The sequence below is a fragment of the Melospiza melodia genome, chromosome 5, assembly GCF_035770615.1.
Source record: "Melospiza melodia melodia isolate bMelMel2 chromosome 5, bMelMel2.pri, whole genome shotgun sequence".
Lineage (NCBI taxonomy): Eukaryota > Metazoa > Chordata > Aves > Passeriformes > Passerellidae > Melospiza > Melospiza melodia.
Genome location: NC_086198.1, coordinates 11,484,611 through 11,508,039, shown reverse-complemented (window position 1 = coordinate 11,508,039; position 23,429 = coordinate 11,484,611). Strand labels below are relative to the sequence as shown.

At 34.5% G+C, this 23,429-nt stretch overlaps 1 protein-coding gene across 5 annotated transcripts in view; it reads right to left on the bottom strand.

The window, feature by feature from the left end:
* Window positions 1–23,429, bottom strand: part of FSTL5 (follistatin like 5) — a 270,592-nt gene that overhangs the window by 125,254 nt on the left and 121,909 nt on the right. For all 5 annotated transcript variants that reach the window (XM_063156281.1, XM_063156280.1, XM_063156283.1 and 2 more), the window contains one exon: window positions 1,189–1,385. In XM_063156281.1, the coding sequence (XP_063012351.1) occupies window positions 1,189–1,385 (197 nt within the window). The remainder of the gene's footprint in view (window positions 1–1,188; window positions 1,386–23,429) is intronic.

Here is a 23,429-nt window from a genome sequence, read left to right as displayed (position 1 = left end):
AAATTCCTCTTTATAGAAAAAAAAAGTATGTTGGAAAAAGTATGCATAGAAAGTTTGAAAACACAATAATGGAAGATTTTTTTTATTATTATTATATTTTAAAACTATATTTAATGTAAACACAAAGGAAAAGTATACATGTAGCAACTGAAGAGAGAAGAATGAAATATAGTTTGCAAATCTATAAATGTGATTCCTATCTACTTTATCTATTTATCTATCTATAGTGTATTCATAGATAAATTATTATTTGTAAGATATATAAAGGCAACAAAGTCCCTTAAAAGTTGAAGTTCTGAAAGACTCTAAGAGCTGCAGGAAAAATCAATATTGGAAAAGTACAGAAAAATATTTTTAAATCAATCTTTTGAAATAGTGAACTAGTAGTTGACATGATAGCTATATTTGCAATCACCCTCTGGTCCTTGGAATTGCAACTAAAATTTTCAAAGTTAGCTGTATGGAAATGATAACTCCAGCATATCTCATAACACTGCCATGCAACACTGCCATATCCATTACAGGATAATGTTCAACACTCACATCTAAAAAATGCTATTTTTAAAAATTTTAATCAGCTGCCTAGTATTAGACTCATGAATACAGTTTAGCCATGATTAGGTTTCTAGTAATCAAGGTACATTTGCCCAGTCAACACTCTTTAATAGAATCAATCCTTTCAAGTAGATTAAGGCTAGTGCTGCTATGCCTACCAGAAAAGCAATTACTGGTTTAGATCTGTTATTAGTTGAAATTTTCCTGTTTAGAGACCACCATGAACTCTCTTTGTGAGATTTCTTCTGCACTTCTCTAGCCCTAAGATAAAGCAGCAACACTTCTTTAGTATTACTGAAGTGATTTATCTCATTATTTTAATTGTTTTCAACTTCTACAGTACATCTATACACTTGGACTTGATAATAGTGTGCCAGCCACGGATAATATAAAACAACTCATGGTCACAGCAGCCTAGAGTGCTCTAACACACTGCAGTATAATTCAAAGCATTATATTCAAATTTCTAAATAATCACTACAGAATTTCTGAATAATTTAGCCATTCAAAAATTCTCAAATTAAGTTTTTCATCTCAGAGACTCACATTTTCCAAATTATATTCCCTCTGTACATATCCTGAAAAAGACATCTGAATAGTCACTGGGCTAATAGAAACAAAAATAAACCTTACCTGAGATAACTCGTTAGTATCCACAAGTCCATTGTTGTCTGAATCAAAATAATTGAACATTTGATCTGTAAGAAGTTTCTTTAATGCCATTTTCTCACCAACAGATCTGTCTTTTGATTGTGCAATGTATCTCTGATTTTGTAGATCCAGTAACATATTTTTCACTTCAGTGTATTCAGTAGGTTTGCATTTATCCCCTAAAAAGAAAATACACAAAACAAGATTATTTGGAACTTGATTTCCTATTAAAAGTTTAAAGGTAAAAAAACCAAACCCAAAACATGAAAAAGCATATAGCACTACAAACAGGGTTCTTTTAAGAGATGAGAAATTAATTCTGTAATAGTTTGAACCATAACATTTCTTTGTCTGGACTTCAAATTAAAACAAAAACAAAGTATTGCAGTTTTAGATATTTTCTTAGACAAAGTTTTCTTTTTCTAGAAACTAAGGAAACTTCTATCAGTTTCCAAGCCTGGACTTTTTAAATTTATCACTCTTTAAATGTGCATCCGAAGATTTATTAAAGTTTTACCTCTAGTAAAGCTTTTCATATAAATGTATGCAAAAACCTCTGCAAAAATGACAGAAAAATATATGCTGTATATATTTCATAATAATATTTGACTTCAGAAAGAAGAAATTACTCTTGAGTGCTCATAAGCTATCTCTGCCTTTTCATTTATTGGACATACCAAGCTTATTTGAACAAGAAAAGGTGGGGCTGCAAAAGGAAGGGAAAGGATATCTTTGACAAGATCTGATTTACTCCTTTCATTATCAAGTCCTCTATAAAGTGGAAAATGTTACAGAAATGTCCTGCATACAATGATTACAGTCAGTACTTATTTTAAAGCAAACCACAAAATAATGTATGCCTGGTGTTTTCTTCTGTCAGTTGCTGCATATTTTAAACTAGATAGAGAAACAGTTTCAAAGAGTTTTTTGGTGTTTTTTATTAAGATAACCTTAGGATTTTGAAAGGGCTTTTTATAAGATGAGACATGCAAATATGTACCAGCCTAACACCATGTATTTGTGGCAGATGTATATTCGCAGTTAGCCAATATTTAACTTAAAGCAGTGACTCAAGACTAGAGCAATATACTCATTAGCAAAGAAAGAAATTTTGTAATCTTCTTTTTAGTCACTATTCTGAAGTTACATGGATTTATGAGAAACAACTATTTACCTCATGGAAACTGTGGAGGCAGCTTTTTTCTAAGTAGATCTTTTAAGAGTCATCTAATTTATATGAATGGGACTGGAATTAATTATTTTGGTATATTTAATGGCATGTGCATTGTTATGGTGATACTGTAAACATGTTCACAGACATTACAAAAGGCAGATAGGGAAAAAGTTCGTAAATGCTTCTCACTATCTTAGAAAGACTGAGATCTAGAAGAGAAGGATTTATGATAGATATTAAATCATGCAAGAAAAAATGGCTTTTGGAATCAAAACCACTCTAGCCTTTTTTTGTTTTGGTTTTTCTAAAAGCCACCAACTGCTATACAGCTATTTAAGTAACAGAAATACACAGACCCAAGTTGTATTTAACTGACAGCCTAAGCTATGCATAGTATTTGCATATTTGTCCTCATCTGCCGGGGGCATGAAGATTGAGGCCATACAATTTGTAAGAGTTGAGTTCTGCGTGACTGCTTTTCAGGGGCCTAATGCAGAAATACTCAGTAGGGAAACATGTTTATTCCTCAGGCATTCTGAAGCTGCAGTGAGCAAACCTTGCCATCTGAAGGGATGCAGGCTCCAGGTGGTGGGGAGGGAAAAGAGCACTTAACTTGAACATATTCTAATTCATTTGGGTGAACTCCAAGAGACTGGGCCAGAAAACAAGTACCATCTTTGTCTCCCATAGAAAACTTTTCTGGCTGTGGTGCCTTTGAAAAGACAGTCTGGCTGCAGGTGATGGCTGACACCATTTTGCCTACACTCATGGCAGGGATGGCAGGGAAGACAGGACAAATCCTATTTGTTAGTTAGTGCATGGCTATCAGAGCTAGCTACCACATTTAGATTTTAGCCCCTAAAATTATCAGTCTCATTCTGCAAGTTAAAAACTGCAAAGAGCTATTCTTTACAGATACAGAACATAGTAAAAGAGTTAGTTTTCTTAATAACACCTGTTAAATCATGGATTTGTCACAGGAGCACTGACAACTTGCTTCATGCCTGAGTTTAAAAGAGAAACTCATACTGATGAGTTTTTTCTTCCTTCAAGCGCAGAACCATGACTGTCCCTTTAATGACTGACCGGGAATTGAAAAGAGGTTTTCATCTCAACAAAGGCAATAATAATGCCAATGTACATTTGAATACTGAAGATTATTTAATTATAAATTCTGGACAACTTAGGTGCAAAGTGCACAAATATTTCTTTGAGTGATTTTACAAGTCATGCAAATTTAGAGGAAAAACAATTAAATGTATGCATCACATGATCATGAAAAACATTGCAGTAATTAGTTGCATTTCTAACTTTTAACTCCAAATAGAGTTTATAGAAAAAAGTTGTAAAAGAAGTTTGATCACAGTCCAGGAAAGACGTTTTAATGTACTTTAAACATTACCTTTACACCTAAAACTTAAGAAAAAATGAACTAATATATTCTGTCACAACACCTGTTCAGAGAGAGAGAAGAATTCAGAAAATATCTTTTCCATGACATTTCTGCTTCTCCTTGAACAGCACAAACTTCTGTAGCTAGTATAATAGTCCTATAAGAGCACATAAATATTGCATGCTTATAAACCATTTATACATTTTACCAGAGGAGAAAATTATTTGTATTATTTTTTAATAAAAAACATAAATGCTGTCCATTACAAAAAAATCTGAGAGACTGCTAATGCCACAAGTTTGCGTACTTCCTGTAGAAAAAATTTCATTCCTAAATTTAGCTAAGTAATCCGTTAGAAATATTATATTATGTATATTTTGATCTAACACCCACTTTCTAAATATTACTATGAATTTTAGCAGTTCACTTGAAGCCAGTGAGAGATGAACTGTCAGTTTATGATCTTAGCTAACTAAAGTTGAGGTAAACCAGGTCTCCACAGCTATACTACACTAAAAACTTCTCAATTTCATACATAATTGAAAGCAGTCTTTACACCAACATCTATAATTTAAGGACAAGCATGATGGATGGATATTACTGACAGATAAAGGAATCACAAGGAAACAATGAGAGACTCTTAGTGAACACAGGCCACAATTTCATTACCAAATTGCTTCTCATTGTCATGATTGCCTTTTACTGCAATATTTGAGGAAGTGTGAAGCTGATGTTTAAATTACAGGAATGAGGCTCTATTTACAAGAGACCTCCCCCAGGCTGGAGTAGCAGCAGAGAGAAAAACTCAGTTGCTTTATTTATGTTGTAATTTAGTAAGCATTAGTGGTGAAATAGTTGTCTCAATGACACATGAATGGTAAATGGGGATTAGTACCTCAACCTTTGTAGTGAGGAAAAGTAATTTATGCTTAACAAAACTGAGAAAAACAAACTACTGGGAATACACTACATTATATTACTTCCAAAAAGGCCTACTAAATTCTATATAATTAGCTACATACATGAAAGGGTAACTGACATGTACATAATTTACTAACTTAATTCCATTTTTTAGTAATTTTTTCTTTCACTTTTGAACAAGAATTCCTACAAAAATAAATCTTTATTTTCTGAAAAAAATCCAAGTAATAATAGAAAAAGAAAACACAAAATTTGCTTTCCTGTTAGTTTCATTCATGGAAAGCACCAGTTCTACTATACAAGAGTTTTTCTCCAAAAAACCAACCAACCCCAAAACAAACAAAAAACCTTCAGTAGAAAAAAAACCTCTACCATGATTTATTTCACAATTTTTAAGCCATTGTCTATGAAATCATAGAAGATGTCCAGGAACCTAAAAGTGACAGGACAAACACAATGGAATCTAAGTGTAGGTCTCCAGTTCCATATTTTGCTCTTTCTGAAATAGCAATATTCTTAGGGTTTAATTCATTCAAACTCAAAAATAGTAGAAAAATTGTAATATTAGCTGTTTCCTTCCATTCAGTGCAACAGTTTTATAGCTGTAACTCTGTTACCTAGGAAACAGCTCAAAGTTAGATTTTGAGTGCTACTGTCCTTCTAGACAGTATTGAATGCTGCTATCTGCAGAAAACAGAAAAAGTTGTTCTGTTTGACAATTAGTTGTGCTTAATTTGTACGACAAAAATTATCACAAAATTAACTAATTCTTCATGAAAATGTGGGAAAGGAACATACACATTCTTATCACCTACAGAAAAATAATAAAGAATCAGCTAAGTTAATAATTTAGGGAACACTCCTTACATCCAAAGTCAGATATCAGATTGTTGTATGTTTTAGTTTTTAGAAAAACATGAATATACACAAAGAAGAAAAGAATGCACATATTTAAAAAACACAATAAAGTAAACCATTTGATTTCTCAGTTCTTTCACCACATTCATGGTTAACACTTTAGCTTTTCTTTGCCTGAGCCACTCCATTTAGCAGGAACAACCCCTGTGTCAGAAAGCTAATATTCACAGCATGTTTACCCCTACAAAAGACATCAGCTGCTGAGATACAATTTGATTCTGAGCTATTTGTGATTTTGCACTGAGTTTTATTTCTATCTATTGATAGATTTTTATCTATATCTATATAGCACAAACAGTTTCCACATTATTCTTTTAAAACTAAAATAACTTTGGATCTTTCAGACATGGCAACCAGTTTTCAGTGAAGCATCTCATATTTTAAATAATCCAAAACAGATATATGCATAAATCAGATTGTAGGAAATGGAATAGACCTGATAAGCAGCAACTTCTAACCTTCTACGTTCTGAACATATTCAGAATAATCTAATTAACCAAAACAATTCACTGCAAAATCACAAATTATACTGCTTGGAGCAAACATGAGAAATTAATCCAAGATTATATATATATATATATATATATATACACATACATACAGAAAATTATACAGATATGCACACACACATTCATACGCACATTCTCATGGACATATCTGATATCAATAAATTTCAAACATAACATAAGGGGAAACTTGAAGGTCTTCATTAATTCATCTATTCCTCAACATCTGTCTATAGTTAAAGCATGAAAGTTGTACTTTTACTTGTAGGCCTAACAAATAAAGGGACACTGTAGACACCGAAATTGCTCAGGTTTATCTGAAAGAAACTTCAAGTCAGATATCATTTCAAAATATCTTATTTTTGAATACAAAACTCATATCTTCCAAATCTAGAGGTCAAAAGTTTTGACCCTTATTCTTTGGTCTCACTGAAGCTCTGGACTTAGAAGAGAAACAATCTCACCCATGCAATAGAACTAAATTTTGACCTATGGCCCAGAGTCTGAGGCAGGTAGAGAGGAAAACTTTACACTCAAAGGCAATAAACAGGGATTAACATCAAAGTTTTTCCCTGTTGAAGCCACGTTTTAAATAAAAGGTGAGAATTTGAGAATTTTCTGCCATTTAAAAAAACCCAGGAGATTTCAGGCCTACAAATTTTGGCCCAACAGCTGCTCAGATTTACACATTCAGACGTAGTAAAAAAAAAAAGAAAGAAAGAAAAAAAAAAAGACATTTTGAATCTGTGTTTGGCTTCTGGGTTTTTGGTTTTTTTGGGAGGACTGGGGGGCTGGGTAATTTACACACAGCAGATGTGCTGCTTTCAGTCTTATTGTGCAGCATCCATCCAAACTTTCTAATGACATATACAATTATCTAAATCTAAATTCAGCATTACTGCCAAAGTCAAGATACTTAGGTGTTAAGGACTTCAATTACTCAATAGATTTAAATAGCTACAAAAATTTTTAAGAATGTTCAACAGTGCTCTCTATTGTTTCGGAATATACATATAAAAATAGCTCCCACATAAACCAACCATGCAATTATAGAGAGACAGGCACACAAATACAAAAGTTTAAAGCAATATCTGTTATTGTCCTTGAAAAATACTTCTAATTAATTACTATAGCTGGATATATAAAACAGAAATTAATCTAGATTTTCAAAGCCTTAGCTGTACTTTGTAAATAAGGAATAATGTTGTCCTTTCCTCAGATACCCCCAGTTAAAATGTCCTGAACCACTGCAACTTTTCAAAACTAAAATTCGTAAGACAAAAGTAATAATATCCTTTAATTCCACATGTTGGCTCAAGTCTGGTGTCCAGACTTATCTGGGGATACATATAAACAGCTTTTCACTGCCTAAACAATCAATAGTTCAGATATACTATTCAGATCTTCCTTAGAGAAATGTCATTTAGCTTAAGAGACAGCAGAAGCTGTAATAAATTTGCATTAAGATTAACCAAAAAAGTAACTGAAAATCAGTTACAAAAAGTACTGAAATCAGCTTTTGGGGTAGTGATCTGTGTTATTGTTCTGATTGTTAATGCAGAGCAGTTGTTATATCACAGATCTCTGGATGGAAGGAAATAGGTCATATAAACTTTCACCTTCAAGCTGGCATTTGAAAGCTCTAGCAGGTTGGCAGTAATGAGCAAAACATCATTTTTCACAGCTGAGGAAACAGTGGATGTTGGGATTGTATGGACTGCATGTTAGCACCATAAACACTGTAAGCAGTGCTAGTCTAAAACTGGAAAATACAGGACTCTTCAACAGGATTGACCCTGTGGTGAAACAACTCAAATCCACACTGATTTCATGCAGTGATAGCACTTCTCATGTCTTTCATGCTTACTTTGAGGTATTATACCATGGTAAAGAAGAGATGAAAATGAGTGCATTTTACAACTGAAGGGCTTTGGTTTTTTTCTTGTATCCAGCTCAAGCTTTTAGATCAGGTTTTCTATTTTGTTTCATACATCTTAAAAAAAATTAACCTTCTGTTTCATCAGTAAACATTAATGCATAACATTAACAAGATAATCTCGGCTTCCTTGTCCTCCTTAAAAGAAATTTGAGAGAGAAAAAGAGAAAATAAGTATGTCCCAAAGGAAGGCATTATTAAAAATGAAGGTTGAGACAGAAGTTTAATGCAGCATTTTATTTTCCCCTCTAGTAGAGTTAATGCAACCATTGCTGCTGTTAGCTTCCTCCCACAGGGCTTAAACAATTTTTGACTTGAAGTATCTTAAGCGATGCTATGAAAGTTGTAAAACGCTATAGGCCTACATTAAAAAAAAAAAAAAGGCATTCCACATCCAGCAAGAAAACACTTGTGGAATGTAAGCCTCACCAGAAAAATCTATGCAGAATTCTACTTCTGCTTCTTGGGAAGCATGTATCAGAGGGCTCTCTCTTATTAAACACAAACAGAGAAACAGAAAGCTACTGAAACAGATGAAATATTAAGCCATAATCTTCCTTTTCCCAAAAGCTTCCCAGAAACATGGAGTATTAATACGTTTATGAAGGTAAGGAATGAAGGCTGGGCTAAGCCAAACTAAAAAGGTACTAAAATTTTGGGGGAAGAAAGAAAAAGAAGACAGTCCTGTCGCTCCATTTCTATTTCTTGTCCACCATCACCTATGCCCACTTTTTCCTTTATTTCACCTTTAGCACAGTTGGGTTTTGCTGCAAATAGCAGAAGTTATTACATTCAGTCTTTTGCTATAAGAAAAGTAGGCTCAGTTTTATGTGTGTGTGTATATATGTGGTACCAAAAATTAACAATAACTTGGCATCACACACACTTGTGTCTGAATTTCTACTCAGACTCCTACTTGAAGTTAGTGGTGTAAATCAATGCAAGAGAAAAGCCAGGCCTACATAACCAGACTTGTATTTAGAGATGCAGTGTGAACCTTGCAAAGTTCTCAGATTATGCACAAAGTTTGACCAGTCATCCTTAAAAAGTGTTTTGATCATTCTTTTCTTTCACAGTCACAGAATAGGCTACCTAGAGAAAATAGATCAATATTTGAATTTAATACTCCTGAATTCCTAAAAATACGTGTTTTGATACAGATATATTTTTATATAAATTTTATATAAAATCTCTGAAATAGGTGGTCTGGTTTACGTATGGAAACATGACAGCGATCATAAAATAACATCCAACACTTTAAAATATGGACTTTCAACCTGTCAACTAGCATGTGCCACAGAGCAACTGGGTATATCTATCCCCTCACAATAGATAATGTAAACTGACAGTTTTCATTCTATATGTCTCCTGTTCAAAGATAAATGAAGAGAGTTAGTGTAAGATTTCAAAATATGCAACCTGCAAAAGGGATACAATTCTTGCCTATTTGTAGAAGTGTTATTTCCACATCTGCTGTTTCTGTTTTCCTCCTTTCAAACTTGGACTTTGATGTAAATAGCCTTCCAGTCTCTAAAAACAAATTCTGAATGAAAACGAAGATTATAGGCTGTCTTTTGGGGTATTTCTCTTTAGGCGGATTCTCATCTCACACCATACTAAAACATTCTCCATCACCACAAATTTTGTGAAGTTTCTGCACTGTCTTGATGCCATACAGGTTCAGCTGGTTTATCAAGAAGGAGCCATGAGAGCAAATTCCAAGAGCAGAGAATCTTTCAGTGACTGAATTAAATTAACATCTGCATACTGAAAAGACCCTTAACTGTGAAAGAAAACCAGTGAAAAGGGCCAAGTTTTCCACCAAGCTATTAAAGAAATCATTACATTCAGATTCTTCCTAAATATAATGGAAAACTAATTTTCAAACTTCACACACAAATCTATTGTGAAAACACTTTTGTTTCAATTTTCAGATTGCTAAACAACAGGTGAAAATGTCAAACAGGTTAACAAATAAGGATAGATACATTAAACATTAAATGCAAATGAAAAGTAACCCCCTGACATGTAATACTGCTATTACAGTTCCAGAGAAAACACATTAGGAAATTATGTCAGAAACAGAGTGTGTATATAAATATGTATACTTATATGTTCTAATGATAATAAAACAACAGCCTGGTTCAAATGCAAATAAGATAAAAGATGAGTTGTTTAAACCATTTAATGTTGTAAAGGTGTAAATTACCCTGTTAAGCATGGGAAAATCGTATCTGCATAATACTGCTTAAGATACCATTGCAGAACAAGTTTAGCTGCTGCTATTTTTTGTTGTTTCAGAAAAACAGGAACACAGCAGGAACACTATAATAAAGTACTAGCTGTTGCATAGAAATAATTGGAGCTATAAACAAGTATCCTCAGCTCTTATTTTTGTACTAAATAGAAATTAAATCCACAAACTCATTTAAAAAGCTCTAGAAACAAACTCGATCTATAAATTTCATCTTAGTTGGTTGCTTGAAATAGCAGGTGCAGATTTGATTTAGATAAAATTCACTCAATTTTATTTTCTTATATTGAACAACACCATGGTAAAGAAATTATTATTTTGAAAAAAGATATTCCCTTTTCATACATGACAGAAAATGCACAAATACAATTGTACTACTACTATCAGATTACTTAGTGGATTTTTTCAAACTATATTCTACTTTTATAGACTTGTTCTAATTGAAAAATGATGTACAAGAAATTCATGGAAAATGCATACTGTGTAAAACATATTTTATATGCACTGAAAAGTGGTGACAATATTTCCAGTGATTCAGCCTGACTGAATTCCACATACTAGCAGCAGACTTTTCTCATTGTAACCAATAAGACACACAACACAAATGTTCAAAAATCCTTGTCTAGAAATAAAAAGCGCATATTAATTACTATTAGTCTTCTTTAATTCCTGTATCCTTAGGAACACAAAACTGATTTAAAGACTGAAGTCTTTAGAAAAAGCAGTACACTGGAAAGAAGATTGTACTGTGATATGCACCACGCGTGTTAATGGATGAAAACCTTATTTTAAGAATTTGTAAATTTATGCAGGTTCAACCTAAATTTACCTCTAAACCTTAACTGAAAAGGAAAGAAGAGGGAAAAAAAAAGGTGAAAAAGAGCTTCATATTATCCTAATTCTGAGAATATTTTCAAGTTAGGTAGTTTTCAGAGCTTCCTACCAGTGAAAGTAACCCAAATTTAGTCTGCCATCTGACTTGGAGACTGAATTCTATCTTTTACAACCAATGGGTACCACAACATTCATGTAATAGAGGCAAACAATGTTATTGCTGCTGTTATTATTATTACTACTAGTGCTAACACTACTACTATTATTATTCCTGTTCTGAGAAAAGAGTGGAATTAACTAGCAAGAGTAATTATGTTTACAAGACATTCCAGTAGCACTGAAAAAGCAGAAAGAAGGTAGCCAGATTAAGGCTTTCCAAAAAGACTTACTCTGCAAATAACCTTGAAAATGAAACTCAATCTTTATTTCTCTTCTTTTTCTACATTCCCTATATAATAAAGAGGAAGTTGTGAGAATGGACATAAAATTGTCTCTTAGAAATTAAAAAACAACCCTTAAACTGGATAAATACTGAGATGTTAAAAGTCATTCATACATTTGCTGTCCTGCTTTTCTAGAATTGTAAATATAGCTGTCTTTGGATGTGGGTTAACAGGGGGCTCTTTCTGAATTCTGTTTTGCTTTAAGAGAAAACATGAATCCAAAAATTCTCACCTCCATATTTCTCAGAAATAATTAATACATTATATGTATTGGCAGGAAATAAAATTAACAGCATTTAGATACAGATTATAATCTTTTTAATGAATAACCTTATCTTGCCTTCCAACTTCACCCATTCTGTTGAGAGGAGAGGTAGTCAAGATCCTCCCACAGATACAGAAATATATTTTTGAAGTCTCAAACAGACAGTAAATTTTAACCAAATTAAATTACCAGTAACCAAAATTCTGAGATGCAAAGAACCTGTGCATTTACCTTTTGCAAATGCTTAGGGTTGAGAAATATTTTCAGCCTTGTAATAAATTGGAAAATACACCAGCATGTAAATTGCAACATGGCCCCTTGTGCATATACTACCCATAACATAACCCTGGAATAAATAGGAAAAGGCTGGAAAGCAAGGGCACATGACAGGCAGTTCTTTAAGAGCTCTTTTTGTTAAATTAATGATTCTTTTAAACTCTAAGAAACTGCCACTATTTTTCAATTCAAAACTTTAGTGACTTCAGGAAATGCCTGACCAAATAATATTACTTTGAGTCCCACCTAGGAACAGTAACCTTCGTTAAAAGCTGTTAATGATAGCTAATTCAGCAGGGATACACAGCCGTGTGAGTAAACAGAAACTGCAAGAAACCACAGTAGCTATCTTCCAGAAAGGGACTATCTAGTTATATTTGTGGGTCAGCTGAAGTATGTTGTAAAACTTGAAAGCAGCTTCATCCTTTCTGACTTGTAAGAGGTTTAAAAACATCAGTTATTCTTCAAAAATCCACCAAAACAAATGGTCAAGGATTTGGGGACAGCATTTGAGATAAAATGCTCAATACATGGTCAGCCATGGTCAGCTTCATAGCATCACAAGTCCTTCTGAAAAAAGTAACTAATTTGAGAAGACACATTAATGAATGTGGAAATTGTTATTTAACATGAACCTATCCCCTACACCAAATTCACTGCCTAATTTTTTATGTAAATGCACAGAGGTTTCTTCTGGAAGAGCATTTCAAGTCTAAGAATAATCTAAATAAATTTTTTCAACCCCATGAAGGACATTTTCTATTTGGATATACTATGTATCACGAGAGACAGGAGGTGTGTACCCAAACTTCAAACTATTCTAAGTAACAAAAATTATCTCATTAAGAAGAGAGCATTTTTCCTTAATTCTCATGTTCAGTAAATTAGTGTGTGTCAGTAATGTGAATTACACTGTATTCTCAGCTGCACTCCTAAAAATAAAGCAGATCTGACCTTACAGAAGGTGGGGGCAGCCTTCCTAAGCCTGACTGAGTGCCCAGGCTTCAGAGGGATCCCTGAGGCATCTTCGCAGGCTCAGCCTCAGATCCTGAACAGGAGCCAGAGGGCAACAAGAATTTGAAGCGGAGGAACCGGAAAAGATTTCAGTGTGAAAGGCCTAAAAACATACTGCAGAAAAGTGAGACAGCCTCACCAAGTCACGTTCCTTAGCAGGCAGTGGGGCACAGTCATGGCATGACACTGACACCCTTGCAGGCTTACCCATTTGCTGGCTCACACCAGCACCCGCGGCTTTCACAGGGGAAGCCTCTTAATTACAAGGCACAAGCTCAGGTGCAGCTCAGGTGCTGAGAGCAGACAGTCTGGCAATAAACTGAGAAACCAGTCTATACCTTAATTGGGTATAATCTTCTAGGTTACCATTAGACAGCTCTAAGGCACTTAGAAAAAGGAAGATTAAAAAAGCCTTAGCAGAATAAGTTCCTAAATCCACACGTGCCAGGTTTGTTATGAACAGCAGACCAAGCAATTCCTGACCTGTGAAGGTCACAAGCAGGTTACCAAATTTATCATTCTATTTTTACTCCAGGGGAAAAAGAGACCAGACATGTAAAAAGAAAATCATCATGATAAGGAAAAATAATTTTATAAGTATGTCTGATTAAAAAAAAAACTACAACCACTAAACTTTTTAATTAATGTTTTACATCAGGACAGAAAGACTAAATTAAGGATGTGAGCCAATTTCTTTAGCCATTCATGAGCACAGAACAACCTCAATAGATACTACTGAAGCTAAAGCACATACCAGTAACAAACATTTCTGAAATACACCATTTCAACATATACATTAAAAATAAGTATATAATGCAATTCATGCTGAACAAAACACTACCACTGCTGCAACTGTCACTTTGCCAACCAATCTCCTTGCAAAGGGTCAGATTCAGATATAGGATTCTGAACTTAAATCTGAGCATAAAGTAATTTTATGTTGCATATCTCAGCAAAAGAGTTGAGGAACACTCAGAAACTCTTCTTAGCATAAAATTTTCCCAGTTTAGGATTCACAAGTGGGTATATATTTAGCCAGTTATTTGAGCGTTCTTTTATCTCATCATCAAGGCATGCTGCCATGGTATGACCTTCTGGAACACAATCTATAGTAAATATTTTCCTTCAAAGTTATTTCTCATCACACAATACTGATGGGGACTTTTTTTTTTTTTTGTCAAAGGTAGTCCTCTAAGCAGAATTTCACCAGACATATGTCATATAACTATTTATTGGTGTGCATTAGATATTGTCAGATATGAAGAAAAATATTTTGTCAGAACAGAAGTATTTGGTCAGCAAAAAAAATGGGCTGCTAGAGAGCAGCTCTCCAAACAGATGTGGTTTCTGTTATTGTCCTTTTGCCATCTGACATGAAAATCAGGTCCAATTTATTTAGATTAGTATTTGTTCAATGCTAAAAATGTCATGCTCAGCAAATATAAATGCTATCAGTTCAGAAGAACTTATATTATAAAGGCAAATTCACAGAATATGATCACTTACCACTTTCCATTACCCATTTCTATTTCTCTACCACTCAATTTTCCTTGATGGTTTCTGACTTGTTACGTGAGTTCATTTACTCACTACAGTAGGATCAACTATGTTAAAAGCAAATGAGTCCTTGCACTCTTGTATTGGCACTGAATTCTTGACTATCAGAATATTTCATCCCTCATTTACTCAATGAATTAATACGCAAGCTTTATCTAAGAACTGCACATTGAACATTCCTACACATTACTGCAGTTGCTCTAGATAATCTTCCCCCACCCCAAAGCAAACAATGATAAAATATTCAATGTGCTTTCCCTGTGGATATAATGTTTCTATCAAACAGATGGGTGGATTTCTTCAATCTTTCTAACAAGAATTAATGGAAATTAAAAAAGGATTTATTGACTAGTGACAGATGGCTGAAGGATTTTGCTTAGGTACAACTCATGTAAATTACAAAATAGCAAATTCAGTCTCGTCCTGTGGACAAGAGGTTACTCCTGCATTAAATTAGGAACATTGTGTTTACTGTAAAAAGAAAGTAAACACTTTCTTTTGTACAGGTGAACATTGCTTATTCCAAAAGTCATGTGCTTGGGAACACTAGGCCAAGGAAACAATAGATTTGCTTCACAGGGTCACAGAATGGGAAAGGTTGGAAGGGACCACAGCGGTCACACCTGGCCTGACCTCCCTCAAGCTGGGTCATCACGGAGCACAAGGCACAGGATTGTGTCCAGACAGTTCCTAATTATCTCCAGTGAGGAAGACTCCACCCCCTCTCTGGGAAACCTGTTCCAGGGTGTGCTCACCCACACAGTAAAAAAGTTGTTCCTCATGTTCAGGTGGAGTTTCCTGTGCATCAGTTTCTGCCCATTGCCTCTTGTTCCATTGCTTTGCACCACTGAGCAGAGCCTGGAAACATCCTCTAAGACCCTCCCTTCAGGCACTGACAGACACTGATGAGGTCCCCTCTCTGCTGTCTCATCTTGAGGCTGAACAGGCCCAGCTCCCTCAGCCTGTCCTCATGAGAGATGCTCCAATCTCTCGGTCATCCTGGTTTCCCTCCACCAGACGTGATCCAGGAGCTCCATGTCTCTTCTGTCCTGAGGAGCCCAGAGCTGTACACAGCACTCCAGATTGTGGCCTCACCAGAGCTGAGCAGAGGGGCAGCTGGAATGTTCTTCCCAATGCACCCCAGGACACCATTGGCCTCTCGGCCACAAGGCCCCTGCTGGCTCATGGGCAGCTTGGTGTCCACCAGGACCCCCAGGCCCTTCTCCGCAGGGCATCTTTTCCATACCCATGTAAAATCTAACAGCTCTGGGTCTAAAAACATTAGGGCTGAAATTTTAGAACACAGGTTGATTTTTGTTGTATTCACAGTAATTTGTTACTACGCAGAAAATTTATTTCTTCTTAGATAAAAATTATATTTGGAAAGAAAATATGATCTCTGCAAAAATAAAAACTATTTATAAACCCAAAATAAATTTAAGTAGATTCTATAAAATATTTTAATAATAAGTACATATTTTACTCATTCACAAAGGTCTTGATAACCTAATATAATATTAAGTTACAAGCTTGGAAGCCTCAGAAATTATACATAAAAAAGACAATCATTTATTTATAATTCCCCATTAAATGTTTATGTTTCTTGAGTTAAAAAAGGAACTCTTCTATTTTATGTTGTAATTACAGAAACTAATCAGATGGTTAATCTGTTTCTGCTGAAAAAATAAATAAAAATATCTTCTGTCAAGACAGAATAGTGCTTAACCTATATGTACATTTTAATATAATTTGTATTTTAATATGCTTCTTATGATCCATTTAATTTTTAAAAGCACACTGGAAACAGATTAGGATGATGGTTTGGGCCACTGATTTAGTGCTTGTTTTTTTTTCCTCCAGAACAATTCCCTAGATATTTGTGTAATCTATTTGAAATCTGCTCTTTTACTGAAAAACCCTTTATGTGAACAATTTAAAATTATAATTACTGGAGTATTTCAACTCCATCTAGATAGTAATATTAGTTGCAATTCCAAAATATTAATGGATTTTCATGTTATAGGCTTTAGGTGAAGCTAGTCTTTATCTGCCTTGAGAGAAATTGCAAAACCAACCTTAAGTGACCTCTAAGAAATGTTACCTCATCATACAATACAATTTCTGGTAAATTTCCAAAACTAGCCATACTGCCCCCAAATTTTATTTGTTCCTAAAAGCATTTAGTAGATATTATTAACACACATGTATTATCAAAACCACCCAAGCCTACTCAGAAATTTAAAACACAGCTCTGGCATTGCATGATTTGCTGGTGGATGAGCACATTCTGAAGAATAGCATGCAATTAGGAAAGTCATCAACCCTGACTACAAGCACAATGTGCATTCAGAAAGAGTTTTCTTTAGCAATGCAACAAAGGTACTTGAAGAGCTTGAATGGCTACACACACAGGTAAATTGAGGGACATAACCCACCACACACATTTCTCAAAAACAAGTTTCTTCCAGTTCAGTCACTGCTAATATTGCTGTTCTGTTTAAAACAGTAGCAATTTAGCTTTAAATATTTAGTCTACAAATCCAACAGGACTGTAATAATTTAATGAAAAGGCAATTAATTGAGAAAAAAATATAACCCTACTTTTGACTTATCACACTAAAATATTCTAATACAAACATTCATATACACACACAGAGAAATTATTGCTTTGCCAGAAAAAGACTTCTACAGACTCGGCCAACCAAATAAAGAACCAGTTTAGGGAACTACTTTCAATTCTTAATGGTTCCATGGGTAAAACACAATTAGTGAAGTCAATAAGTTGTCACCTATGCTTACTGCTGGTAGATTACAAAGCTGTCTTCCACGTCCTGTTCTTAGGCCACAGTGAGATCTATATTCTTAGAAAATGTATGTAGAACTGGTTTGTGAAAAATGCAGCTAGAAAACTAAAAATGAAATCCCACTACCATGATACAAAGATACATATTCCTTATCCCAAGTCTTAATGAATTTCCACATATTTGAAGTCTAAATAATTTAACTCAAAATTTTAGACGTTTCTGCTGCCTTTCAAGTACAGTTAAAAACAAGTCTATACCTTCTACTTTGTATTTACTATGGGCTTGAAAGATTTAAAAATTAAGAAAGTGGGAAGGGAAGCAGCTGAAATATTTAATGCTTAATTGGACTTAATGAACTTTAATTGAGTTTTTAAAGAAGTGTGTGTGGGATGGTAGCCTGAATTTTGCTCCATGTTAAAAATATATTTTCAGGGAACATTCATACTGACTGCAACTAACTTATCCTTTGAAAGGTGTGTTGGCATTCTAATGATTTTTCATGGTAATGATCAAAATAGATCACTTTTCTCACTTGAATATTTGCATTTTAAAAAGTCAAGTCCTCCTATGATTTACTATTATAAAATATGACAATTATTTGTATTGTGATTAGTCCAAACAAGATGAAACGTAAAATGTAGCTTCCATCCATAAGATAGAGTTCTGAAAGTACCAGACGCAAGATGCAATATCCCTTTATTTTGTCTTTTTTCAAGACAGACCAAAAGATATAAGTCCAAGCCAATTCTAAGTAATTTATACACAAACTGATTTATTTTCTCCTAAATCAATAAATGCACAACTCATACTTTTTTCAATAGAATATATTAACTACTTTGAACAGATTAGTTTATGTGCAAGTCACTGACCATGAAATTTGAAGTGAGAAGCATAGCACAATGATGCAAAGGACAAATATATAAGCATTAAAATACTTCAATGTTTAATATAAACCAGTGATGTGAGTTTTTTGAAATCATGCTTTCAAATTATTTCATGCTAGCAAAACAAGCCATCAATTAGCTGAAGTTCCTCATAACTCCCAATTAAAGTTAATTGAATTATTAAATTGAAAAAAATTCAATACAAAAACCAGTTTTCATTAAATCTCTGATAGTAGGAACTACAGGGTGTAGCTTTTTCAAGAAAAAAATGAAAGTATTTATGGGAAAAAGTAATTTATCTTGCACTGAGTCCTCAGTAGAAATACTCAAGAAATATTTCTACACGCACAGCAATGTCCTTTGAACTTTCTTTAGCACTTCCAAACCTCCTGAAAATATATTTTCATTTTTTCCGGATTTCTCCTCATCTTTCTTCTATTTTGTACTCTTCCTTTTATTCTAAGTAACATATTCCTCCTCCTCTCAATATTTACATTAGAATAAAATGATTTCCACAGTATGTCTTAAAGAACACTTTGCATTGAATATGCAATCTCGTCATAAATCAATTCTTTGGCTTGAAATTCAGGATGAGAGTAGGTGGATTAGTTCAAAAACTCACATGGATGGAAAAGTAAATGCAGATTCTTGTACTTCAGCTGCTTGAAGGAGTTACATGCACATGCTGCTATGAACAAGGGACAATGCTGCCTTGGTCTGTTTTGTCTGCCTCTCTCACATTGGTAATTCAAGTCTTTTGTCCTTGTACCGACTCCAACTTTGCTAAAAGATCCCTCACTCTGACTGCTTACTGTGGTTTTTTTTACAATTTCTACTTCTCTTTCAAATGGCAAAGTGTAGGTCTAAGTGGGTGTCTGGAGCTCAGTCTTCAGTGGTGCTCCACATGAAGTAGGCAAGCGGGCTTGTACTCCAGAAATGCTGCACATACTGTATACGTAGACTGCTTAAAGTTTTCACCCACGCTAATTAAGAAAAGTATACTCAAGGAAGGTTGTCATCCTCATGAAGATTAAGAATATTCAGTACACTTATTATCTGAATATTATCATCAAAATTCTTGACCGGATTATATAATAATTAAAATGATAGTTGCAGTTATTCGCCTGGTGTCTCAGACAATAATAGAGTTAAGCGCTCTAATGATTTTCCCCATATTTGTTACTGAATGAATACCTATTAACTTCTGAACTGTATAGAAGATCACACCCTAAAAGTTAAGACGGAATCAAAACCTCCTAAAACTCTTCCTTCCCAGTCTAATTTTTAAAGGAGATGAGCTTTTTCCTTTTTAAGCTTTTCCCAGCACTGTTATTATCTTATTACAAGTATCACAGCAATCTCTGCAGCTCATGAAAATGGGCTCTGAATAATTTACCATTTAAATTTTTTTTTATTTGATTTTGTAGTCCAAAAGATTTGAGTTACCAACGTCAATTCATATAAAATTCTCATGACTAGAAAAAATTGATAGGCTAATCTATCTAGATTACTAGCTGCAGAAAAATAAGAGCTGCAAAAGATCTCTGTTAGTTCATTCAGATCAATGTGCCCAGTCTACAATTATGTCTTGAGACAAACTGTCTCTCTGTCAATCCCTGTTAGCTCATTCTTCCCCTTGTCCCATCTACTCTGCAATGAGTCCTTCAGAGGCTACATGGAAGTAGTTTCACACTTGCTTCACAGCAGAATTTCTCAAGTATAATTCCAGAGTTACAATGCTGGAACTAGGCAGAACAAGTGGAGAAGACTTAGTTACTGGAACTCTATGTATGGAGTGATATATGTTGGACAGAGACATCGAACTGCAGCTTGACTTTTGACAATCACATGCTACAAAGAAGTTATTGCTTTAATAATTTTCTATTGATTTTTTTAAAGCTAAACCAAATAATTACAGAAAAAGGAGAGAGACTTTGATTCAACAACAAAACCATGATCCAATTAACAGGATTTCCCCCCTTTTCTCCAAAAACTCCTTATAAGAATACAAAACCCACTATAATGGGCAACTCATAATATTCTGCTGTTAGGGAAGACTGACTGTTAGGATAAAAATAGATTTTTGGAAGAACATGATGTAATAATTCACCAAGCATTTAGAATTTGCCAAACAAGGTATCTTCAGAGACTGCTAAGTCATAATAGAGCATTCAAAAGGCTGCCAGAAGAATGCTGTAATGCAACTGAGCAGATTTCAGTGTCAGAAAACACAAACAGTGAGCTACTCAGGGAAATGTCACAAGCCAGAATGACAGAAAAAAGAAAAAAAAAAACCCACTTTTATTGGCTAAGAGGACAGGATAAGACTCAAGTAGAACACAAACAAGCCACCAACCACTCATTAAGTTGCTACTCCACAGCCTGTAAACTAAATTTAAGAGGGAAAATCAGCACATTTCCTGAAAGCACCAGCAGTACTGGGAAGTGAACTGCATAGGAATAGTTGAGCAAGCTCCTCAAACAACACAAGGATAAGATGATTGCTACAGAAGAAAAATAAAAGGTTCATATGAGTGTCTTTGTGGCATAGAAGTAAGAAATTCTTAACTCGCCGTCTTTTTGCTAACTTGATTTTATGACTGTTCACATATTATTGATTTTATGACTGATCACATATGATGACTGATCGCATATTACCAACAAAATGTCAGGACAATCCTGGCTCCCAGAGACTATTTCCAACTATTTGTACCCCAGTTTAATACTTCATAACCTGCTGAAATGGATAAGAAATCAATCTCATATTTACTTAGTCAATATTAAAACTTAGTATTGTAAAAGCTACAAAATAGACAGTCGGGTGTAACAGATTGTTACCCCTTGACCTTGCACTGGAAATAAAAAACAAACAAAAAAACCCAACAACAAAAGCAAAAACAAACAAGCAAAACAACTCCCAATAGATATGTTTGCACTGCTAGAGACTAATATTAATGTCACTATAGACACAATATTCAACAAATATTGAAATAGGGAAAAAAAACCCTAGGTCTGATTCTGAGTTTAAGGACTGCCATTTCTTTCTGAAAAATGTATCAATTGTTTGAGAGAGAGGCATGTTGCAAACAAATAGGAAGCAGCTTTCCAGAGAGATTAAAACTTTTTTCTCTGAAACAAAAAAAAAATTTTTGTTTTATTTCATTAAGTCCAGATGCACTGTGCCATTGTGAATGCTCAGGAAAATTTAGGAATGAATTGTACCCTGCCAATAGCAGTAACTGGTAACTCAGCAAGATCTTTGCATATCACTTTGGCATATGAAAAGACCAACTCAATCTGTCCAATATTCTCAATATTCAAATCAATTTTTATGAATTACTTCATATTCTGTATTGTGCTACTTTAAATGCCTATGATTAGTGTCTTTAAAGGCTTTAGCATAAAACAGAACAACTGAAATTCTCTGCAGGATCAGCAATGGGAAAAAGGACACAAAATTCTTAACTTTCTTCTACTTATCATATGGAAAATTTAAAGCCTTTAAAATGAAGTAAAAAAGTTGGAAAAATATCTCTTAGGAAGAAAAAAACCTATATGCTTATCACAAGCAAATTATTCAGGTGTCTGCGTGGCTTATTAATTATATTCTGAGGCCTCTCTGTCCAACAGTGCCAAAAGTATTTGTGTCCTCTTCTGCAGTTTTGTCTCACGACAGCAGCGGACCGCGCAGCTTTGTGCTGGCAGGCAGTGCTCAGGAGTGCTGCAGTGCCTGGCAGCGTCATTGCTCCCGAGGAGAGCAGCTCTTATGGGAGGGCATGGCCATGGACTAAAGAGAGAGAGTCTCTCTCAGTTTGGACTAACCCAATGAATGGCTTTGATGGTGAAAATGCAGACCTTGAACTCCACTTTGTATTCAAGCTGCGAGCTCATACTGCAAGCACAGTCCAACAGAGGAGGAGCAATAGTGCTGACCACTATTGTCATTAACCAGGCTGCTCAGTTCTAAACACGCTGAAACATTTCTCAGAGTTGAGACCTTCATTTCCATGCACAATTATCAATAATTGAGCTTGAACCAGTGATCATCTACTTTCAGCCTTATGTTACAAAGTATCTCATCTTCCAGGTATTTTTTGTTTCTTTCCTTTTTAACTTTAAGAAAGCACGACTACATGGTTTAATAGTGTCACTGAGGACTCCAGAAGTTCCCCGAATTCCTAGAAACTCAAGGATGGGAAATGTTCAATGAATAGAGACCTTAGAGATATAGGTAGTTCTACTAAATGCTTTTCAGGGTTTTTTTTAAAATCTCTCCCAGAGCTTTGACCTTTGTTTCATTGTTCAGCTTTAATTCCCTGCTTGTCCTCCAAAAGCCATGTCCTTTTAACTGCTGAGACTGAAATTGGAAAGGACTTATGGATTCAACCACACTCAGTAAATAGATAACTTCACACGAGTAAAGAAGTGGCATTATCGAGGATTTGAACATTCAAGTTAAATATTTATTAGGCAACTTAGCACGAGTATTTGTTGGAATGGAGCAAACAGCATTAACAAAACTACAAATAATAGAAGAAACAAGGCCTAAAAAGTCAGAGGAGTACTTTTTGCCTGTTATTCCAAATGTACATTAAGTTCATCTGTTCATACAGCAAGGCAACACAATCCCAAAGAGTAAAATATTAGAAATTCAGGTAAGAAATATCTTATGTAGAACACAGGGCAAACTTAACTTCCTTTTTTTTTTCTGTTTTGAGAAGTTACAAATTTAAAAACAGATTTTAAAAAATAGACAATATAGTTATAAGCTCCCAGCAAAAGTCATCTCCAACACATTGAAGCAGCAAACTACTGCAGTAGCAGGGGGACCTAACAGCAGGACTATTTCAACAACAAACACCTTGCTATTATATAGTCAACATCTGTGCTTCCTCAATGGCAAAGTAAATGAACATAATGGTTAATGCCCTGTATTCACATTTTGCCACCTGCATATGAATGGCAATATAATGAGCAATCAAATCAGATAGCAAGAAAAAAAACCAAAACACCAGAATCCCTGATCTGTCTCTCCATTTCTCTT